Source organism: Trichosurus vulpecula, chromosome 1 (assembly GCF_011100635.1).
Source record: "Trichosurus vulpecula isolate mTriVul1 chromosome 1, mTriVul1.pri, whole genome shotgun sequence".
Lineage (NCBI taxonomy): Eukaryota > Metazoa > Chordata > Mammalia > Diprotodontia > Phalangeridae > Trichosurus > Trichosurus vulpecula.
This window is the reverse complement of record NC_050573.1, coordinates 259,724,786-259,733,751: the sequence shown is the minus strand read 5'-3', so window position 1 is coordinate 259,733,751 and position 8,966 is coordinate 259,724,786. Positions and strand designations below refer to the sequence as shown.

Here is an 8,966-nt window from a genome sequence, read left to right as displayed (position 1 = left end):
TTTGCTTCACAGCAGACAGGAGGAGGTATTGGGCTCCTCTCAGGAGGTAGCAGCATTAGCCTGTATTGAAGAAGACACTGATAGGGTAGGAAGTTTTGGGGAGGGGAATCTTGGTTGGGTTGCAGGCCTGCACTGGAGAAAACTCTGGAGGCCACAGAAACTGGGAGGGGGTGGTTGGGTCATTTCTGTTAATAAAAGATTTGAACAACAGCTGGGTTACACTAAATGTATATGGAGAAGATCTGTACTGAAGGCAATACAACTGTCAGCATATCAAGGGACTGATATACAAGGTATCTGACAAAGAAGACACCAAAGGCATGGGGAAAAAAAATCTCTGATCTTAATTCTGAAAAAAGTCAACTGAGATATCTGTAGTCAATAACTACTGATACACATGCCTATTCTCCTGTCTACAAAAACTCTTTAAAACAATCATCTACACAAGAATCTAGATCATACAGGAGAACGATAGAGGAGAGAATACGGCAGGATTTTCCAAGCAATATTCAACAAAGAGCCATATCTTTACCACTGTTCAATTGACTAAAAGATGTAGAGAATATAAAATGTCACTGTGCTTATTATTTGTTGACTATGAAAAAAAACCATTTGATTCCATAGAACAAAACACTGACTTACAGGCTCTTTTTCAATAAGGTGTCTCAAAATCATTGAAGATATCTTGGAGCCAACAAATCAATGAGCATTAAGTGCTCACTATGTGCCAGGCACTGCGCTAAGTGCTGAGGACACAAAGAAAGGCAAAAACAAGGAACTCACATTCTAATGAGAGAGATAATATAAACACAAATATGATTTATGATACTGTTTAGTAACCCTTTGACTATAAACATTTAGGTGAGGCATAAAATAGGTATACTCACCAAAGGGTGTAAGCACTATGATGGAGGAGATTCAGCCCAGATTCCATGTCCAACAGGGAATCCCAGTGGATCCTGCCTGTGAGGTTCTCCAGGAATTTTTAGATGTCATTATGCTAATTACTTCAATCCCTAGAACACTGCAGAGCATCCTGAAAGACACCTGTAATCCAAGGAATTTGGCCTGTTCAACCACACAGGAAAGACCGGATGGTTGAAAATGTCTATTGTCCAGATTTCAACTTGCATTTGGGTGGACACCCTAGAGAACCTGTACGTGAGGACACATACCTGGGATGGACAATATAGAAGGATGAGTTGTGGCTAAACAGGAGGAGGAGAGCAAGCTGGATTCCTTCAGGAAATTACTAAACTGATCCTGAGTTTCCCATGAAAGCAAAGGTCCATTTAATTAGTGTTGCTATATAGCATCAAAACATGGAATACCATTATATCTGAAGAATAAAAAATGAATATCTCACAGAGGGAAATAGGGAGGCACATGTAGGCTACATCTAACCAGTAAGGAAATCCAAAAAAAGAGCAGGAATAAAAGATATAATCAAAGAACTGTATGAAAGGAAAAGAAAGTAGGCTGGCCTTGTGGTGATAGTGAGGGACAATAGATGGACAGCCAGAGTATTCCACTGGTACCCTCATAATGTCAACAAGAAGAGAAGAAGGCCTCTGGCACTTTTGGAGAACTTATGGAAGCATGTAGACAAGAGACACACATGATTAGCTGCCACAGATAGGTTGTGATCCACATCATTGGAGGGAACTCCCATATTGATGGGATCACGGATTGCCTCACCAGCTTGATTTTACATTACTTTATATTTATATATACTAAACTTGCAACAAATTATATGATATACAACCTATTCATGACTCTTTGCCTTTGCTCTCCCAATTCTGGATGCCTAGAATGTCCTCCCCCCCATTTCTGCTTATTGAAATTGTAAACATGTCCCAAGGTCTAGTTTAGGTGTAGCCTCTTTCATAAAACATATCCTGGTACACCAAACCAGAAGTTCATTATCTCTCCCTCACTGATTCCTTCCCTTTAAATTTTTTTTCAGTTAACAAAAGAAAGGAAAAACAAAACATTTGAATAAATATGCATAATCAAACAGAGCAAAACCCCACATTGGTCATGTCCAAAAAATATGTCTCCATCTGCCCCCCGATTCTATCGCCTCTGTCAGGAGGTAGGGGAACATGTTTCATTTCTCTGATTTTCACACTACCCTGCTTGTTAATTTGTATTCTAAATTGTATTATATGTATATACACATTTTTATGTGTATCATCTGCCCAACTAAAGGCAGGATGGTGTGCTGTGGATCGACTGCTGGTCTTGGAGGAAGGAAGACGCAGATTCAAAACCTGCCTCCATCCCTTACTGGCTGTGTGCCTAAGGACATATCACGTAGCCTTTCTGAAGTTCACTTAGCTCTCTAATATTTATCTGCTGAGATTCCCCATGAAAAAAATCACAGATCCTTGACCTATGACAAATCTACTCAACTGAATTGTAAGCTCTGTGGGGACAGAGACCCCTTATTTATTTCTGTGCCCTTTGACGTCTAGCATAATGCTTTGTAATTTTTTTGTCGATTAGTACTGTCTGACTCTTCATGACCCCATCTGGGGTTTTCTTGGCAAAGATGCTGAAGTGGTTTGCCATTTTCTTCTCCAGCTCACTTTACAGATGAGGAAATGGAGGCAAACAGGGTTAAGTGACTTGCCCAGGGTCACATAGCTGGTATCTGAGGCTGGATTTGAACTCAGGTCCTCCTGACTTCAGGCTTAGCACTCTATCCCCTGTGCCACCTAGGTGCCTCACCTTGTACATAGTAGGCATGTAATAAATTGTAAAACCAAATTATCCTGAGAAATTGTGTTTAAAACTTCTTTAATTGTTGGAGGGGCTGTCTTAATGTCAGGGAGGAACAGGTTTCCATAAAAGCTGCCAAATGAGTGAGCTATGAAAATGAAGATACTGGATAATAGATAAACATGACAAACATTTTCAAAATCTGTACTAAGAGATGCTATCAATTCAAAAGAATGTCTCACTAGAATAATTGGAGGTGGGGAATTAAAAAAGGCCTTAATAAGGCTGATGCAAGACCAAACCACAAGGTGGCACTCTTCAGTAGCCTCATGCACAGAAACATGTTCACCAACATATGAAAATGGGTATTCTTTCTGCCAAGTAGGCATAAGAACAGCTGAGAAACATAGAACTTTCTAAAGCCATAATTTTTGTAAGCCTTTCTATTTAATTTATGCCTGCGAGCCTATTAGTTATAATAGTACTTTTGTGGTTATTGGGACACACAGAACTATATGGCCTCCGCTTCCAGAAGCAAGGCCCCATGGTTGTGGAGATGGGGAGATACACATAAGGAACAACCACACAGCCAAGTGGAGGTAGCTGGTGGCAAGATGAGCTCATTTTCATGATTCAACTGCCTTTTGGTCAAGAGTTTAAAGCAAACAGAAGCTTGCATTGTGCTGAAGAGAATTTGCATCTGGGGTGCATTGATTTACATGCATAACCTGAGACATAACAAGGTTTGTGACTGTCATCTTGGAAACAGCACAAGTCTGGCTGAAAGGACCTAATCTCCTAGGCCTTCTGAAACATTTCGGGTATGCACTTTCAGACTGCTCTCCAGATGTCTGGACACCTAAGTGGGAAAATGATTAGAATATTCTGCTGAATTAAACAATGTGACACAAACACGTTTCCCCTTGCCCAGAACTTCCTGAAATATTTCTGCTAAACTTTGCCTTAGTTCAAATATGGGGCATGTTGGAGGGCCTTCAAGATTTAAAAAAAAAATCACAAATGCCTATTTGCAGTAAGCTTATAAAACTTCGAAAGAGCCACTGCTTCAATGAGAAAGCATTGGAGCGGTAGAATGGCCCCTGCTCATCTCGCTATCTACAAACATCTTGGCTGAACCTTAGGAAGCTCCTCTCCCTTCCTCCCTCCCCCTGCCATGACATCTGTCTTTTCTCTCCCTGCTGGCTGACAAAGATGGGCGGCTGCTGCTGTTGTCTAGCTGACAGAAGTGTGCGTATGTGTCGAAGAAGCCCCCATTGTATCCTATCCCCCTTCCCTCGAAAATTAACTGGTAGTGGGTGTGACTCTTAGAGTTGACCAATTTCCTCTCTTCAGTTGATACTGATTCTGACCTGAGCGTGTCATTTAGACTGAAGCCTAGTTAAGTGAGGGAGAGTAAGTTTCTCTGATACCGATGTAGATGGCAGGCTTGTCAACGGGCTTTTGCACCCCAGCTGCGGCATAAAACAGGAGACCGGATGTGAAGAGATTGTTTACAAATTTAAACACATTCTGGCCAGGGAATTGAGGCTCCAGCAGGGTCTGCATGATTCTGGAAACGTGCTCAGCCGCGGCGATAATGCTGTGACTTGAAAAATATGAACAGCTTCCCGTCCTCACTGAGGCTGGGGGGCACAAGCGGGGAGTCCGTGGTACATGCTCGAAGTGTGTGCCCGGTCCACACTGCAAGAAGCCTTTCGTTATAGCATCAGCAGTGCGAGGCTGACTTACGGGTCAAATGTTACACGCACAGAAACACAAATAACAAAACTCAATTTCTTGCCTCGAGAGACTATTTCGTTATCTGTGTCTTTGTAGCCTTATGCACAGAAGAGACATTTGCTTGCATTTAAAGCCTCATTAGGCAGCGAATGAGTCCGTGCCAGCGCACTCGCTCTCACTTTTCCCTCCCCTTGGGACACGCGCTAATTCCCGGGGGCTGCCTGTCACTTTATCCCCTAGTCCCTTGACTCCAGGAAGGTATCACGTGGAAAAAACGGCCACTGCCCCCTCCCCCCTTATCTAAATGGCCCAGTGACCTTGCTCCCCCAGGAAGAGGGAGCACCGGGGCCCTCGGACCATTCCAGTGGTTTGGCTTCCCCTCCTTTCACCTGAGGAATGAGGTGGTTCAAAGCCCCATAAACAGGAAGGAGGGGATGAGAACACCAAGTCCTGCACGTTGAAAAACTGGCAGAGGGAGGGTCCTTCCCAGCAGCCAGGCCCGGGCCGTATCCCGCAGGGGGTGGGGGAGGGCGGGAAGGAAGGGAGGACAGCGGCAGGAGGAAGAGCGCGCAGCTCCGGCCGCCTCGGCCCCGCGGCTCCCCGCTCCCACGTGGCCCCTGCCGCTCCGAGGTGGGCTGGCGGCCGCAGCCCCGCACGCGGCCCCGAAGGCGCTCGCTTCCTGGGCAGCCCAGAGTACCCCCGCAGGCGGCCGGCCCAGTCCGGAGCCAGAGGGGGCTGGGGCTGCTGGGCCCCGCCGATCCCGCCCCTTCCCGCTCGCCCGCCCCCGCACCAGCTCTCCCAGGGTTCGGATAACACGGGGCGCCGACCCGGGGGCGGGGCCTTCACGTCACCACCCTGGGGGTAGAAAAGGGACCGGTTTGGGCTGCACCGACCTGGTGAGAGTCTGACAAGCATCTGGGCCGTGGGAAGCGGGGGGAAAAGCTGAGGAAGCCGGTGGGGGATGAGGGAGTGAGCGAGGGAATCCCGGGCCAGCGAAGGAGCTAGCGAGCAGCCAGTCCAGCTGTCCCGCGCCCGGCAGCTCCCGCAGCCCCAGGTGTGGGCTCCCGTCCTTCAGGCGCGCTGCCCGGGGCCCGGCCCTTCCCCGCAGGTGCCCGTCCGACTCCATGAGCACCGCGCTCTACAGCCTCGACAGCCCGGCATGCTACAGAAACTGGTCCATGGAGCCGGCCAACTTCTACGAGACCAATAAAGGCGGCGGCGGCCCCGGGGGGCTGGGAGCCTCCTGCAAGCCGGGCCGGGGCCCCCCGAGCGGCTGCGAAGAGCACGGCGGCGGCGGTGGGGGCGGAGGAGGAGCGGGAGGCGGCGGCGGCGGGGGCGGTGCTAACCTGGCGGAGCTGAGCGCGGCCGCCCCGGCCATGTACGACGACGAGAGCGCCATCGACTTCAGCTCCTACATCGACTCCATGTCCTCGGTGCCCAACCTGGAGCTGTGCCACGACGAGCTCTTCGCCGACCTCTTCAACAGCAATCACAAGCCCGACCGCGGGGGCGGCGGCGCTGGCAGCCACGCCAGCCCCGGGGACTACGAGTACATGCCTGGGCACCCCGCGCACCCCCACCCCCCGGCGCACAAGGACTTCGCCAGCGCCATGGCCAGCCTGCTGGGCGCGGGCACCAGCGCGTCCTCGCCGGGCGCCCTCAAGCAGGAGCCCGACTGGAGCGACAGCGACATGTCGTCGTCCTTGCTGCCCTCGCAGATCGCCACCTGCGCGCAGACCATCATGAACCTGTCGGCGACCGGCCAGCCCACCCCGCCCACCTCCCCGGAGCCGTCGGGCTGCAGCTCCAGCTCCAGCTGTTCCAGCGGCCGCTCCCCGGCGGCGCCGGCGCCGCAGCCGTCGCATCTGGGCAAGGAGAAGAGCGGCGTGAGCGGCGGCAAGAAGTCTCTGGACCGCTTCAGCCCCGAGTACCGGCAGCGGCGGGAGCGCAACAACATTGCGGTGCGCAAGAGCCGGGACAAGGCCAAGAAGCGCAACCAGGAGATGCAGCAGAAGCTGGTGGAGCTCTCCTCCGAGAACGAGAAGCTGCACAAGAAGATCGAGCAGCTGACCAGGGACTTATCGAGCCTGAGACAGTTTTTCAAACAGCTGCCCAGTTCTTCCTTTCTCCAGGCCGGCACTGCCTCCTCGGGCATTGACTGTCGGTAACTGGGACCCAAGTGGGGGTGTCGGGAGCTGTCGAGGGCGACAGGGAACGGGGCCGGGGTGGGGGGGGGGCGGCGCGGGGAAGAGGAGAGGGTGGGCGGAGGGACAGAGACAATTAGTCAAACTATCAATACCTCAGAGACTCCAAAGATCACCTTGTAGCAGAAAGTACCCTACGTGTTTTCACAGCCTGTTCTGTGGCATGCGGCAAGAAACGTGAAATTGTTGGTGGTTTTGTTTCTTTTGAACGCGGTAGCTGGATGAAGCTACATTCTGGATTAACACACAACCAAACTGCAAGAGAAGCTATAAAATGTTTTCCTTAAATTATTTTTGTAATGGTAGCTTTCGTTTTGTTGTTTTTTCTACATCTTACTCCTGTTGATGCAGCTATGGTACATTTGTAAAAAAAAAAAAACCTTTGTATTGTAGATAAGAAGAAAAGCCTTGAGCATGCTCAACTTTTTATATTAATTTTTACAGTATTTCTAAGAATAAAAAAAAAGCATTTTAAATCATTTCTGCTTCTTGTATTCACAGTGACCTTGTAAGAATAGGCTCGTAGAGAGAAAGGCCACAGGTGGACTCACACCTTTGGCAGCAGTAGGGAGAGGCTGGGACATACTACTGAGAAACTTGCTTGCACCAACATGCAGGTAGCCCACGTGACTCCGTGGTGTAAAAGTTCATTGCCCTGTGGCTTGTATTGAGTGAGTCAACACCAGGAAGGCTCACCAGCTCAAACTTCTTTGCCTGGGCCGTTGAAATAAGCTTATTTATTAGCAAGAAGGGGAACGTATACTTGGTATTGCAAGCCCTCCAAGTCTACCCGTCAACACTTTAAAAATATTGGAAAACTTTTCATTTTAATTATATACTGAAAATAAGCCTATGTGTCACCATAAATTTACATTCAAATGTACCCCGGAATATTTGTTTTAACATACCAGCAAAAATATTTTGCAGAGAGGCAATCTAATCATGAACCAGCTTAATTCTGTGACATTTCTTTTTTTCCAGAAGTTAACTTATTCAGAGTGGGTGACTAGCTCCTTTTTTAGATAAACCAAGCTCCTCTCTCCCTTAAGCTTCTGGGTGTGCTGTGGAGGGGGGGAGGGGGGAAGGGTTACTGGCCACAAAATACAGTTTTAGTATTTTAATAAAAAATGGAGCAGGGAAGGGCTTAGAAGGGAGGTGAGAATCGAATTAGGTGACCTCACAATTAGCGAGCTGTTCCAGTGCAGGTAGGAAGGATGTTATTGGCTAAAATAATTTTTTAATTATTGGTGGATTTCATCTGCCCATCTTTGTTTACATCGCCTCCAGTTTTCCAAAACAACTGCAAATAAAGTATAAGTATGCAGTAATCACCTTCAGGTGACTAAAAGCATGTTCTGGTGTCTAGTTTTTAAGGCCTGTGCAAAATTTAAAAGGGATGAAAAAAGTCAATCAGTTTCTTTAAAGAAGGCAGATGGTAAAAAAGGGGGAGGAGTGGTGGTGGCAGTGATTCTACCTTCTCTTGACCTAACAAATCCAAACCTGAAAAGGGCACTTGGGGCCTAGCTGTTGTATTGACTTTTCCTGAGGTAAAGTAGGTAAATAGTCTAAGATTAGTCATGTGAGGTTTCCGGTCACATTGTTGCAAAGCAAGCTATATACATAAAATCTTCTGGGGTGCAAAGAATTTGTTGATGGCCTCACATTCAATTTAAATCACTGCCAGAAGAGGAACAAGATAACCATATTCTTATCTTTGATTTAGGTAAAATGGATTCTCTGTAGTTGGGGAGACTTAGAATTTTGCCCACAGGTATTTAAATCTACCTAATCTTTGTTCTGGGTCCGTATTTCACAGTATGGTTAGGTTATAAAACTTCTTATCTAACACTTCCATTATAATACAGTAGATCTATGATAGCATACTGGTTAACTATCTACATTTTATGGGGAACAACTTCACCTTTGCCACAGTTTCTCAGTATGTTTTCTAAAAGTAACAAAGTTCCTGAACTTTGGATATTTATTGTAGAAGTGTATCCTCCTTCAGGAGATAATGTTAAACACCAGAAAGGGGGAAAGTTCTCAAAATCACAGTAAATGGTGTTCCAACTGTGACCTTTACATTTTTTAATTTTCCGTTATGTTTAAAACATCAAAATCCATTTAGAAATCTTCAGCTTTCAGAGCAACATTTTAACTCCAATACTATATTGCTACAACTGCAGGTGATGATACAGTTGATTATATAGAAAAAAAAAGTGTATTTTGATAATTAATGGCCTGTTTTTCTAGCGTGTTTCCAGACAAATTGGAAATAAGTGGCATTTCAAGACACTC

General features: G+C 47.2%; 1 protein-coding gene across 1 annotated transcript; it reads left to right on the top strand.

Annotated features, from left to right (window-relative positions):
- Positions 1 to 5,371: 5,371 nt before the first annotated feature.
- CEBPD (CCAAT enhancer binding protein delta) lies at positions 5,372 to 7,871 on the top strand. The gene has a single exon (XM_036758340.1). The coding sequence runs from the start codon at positions 5,589 to 5,591 to the stop codon at positions 6,630 to 6,632; it is 1,044 nt and encodes a 347-aa protein (XP_036614235.1). The 5' UTR covers positions 5,372 to 5,588; the 3' UTR covers positions 6,633 to 7,871.
- The last annotated feature ends 1,095 nt before the right edge of the window (positions 7,872 to 8,966 follow it).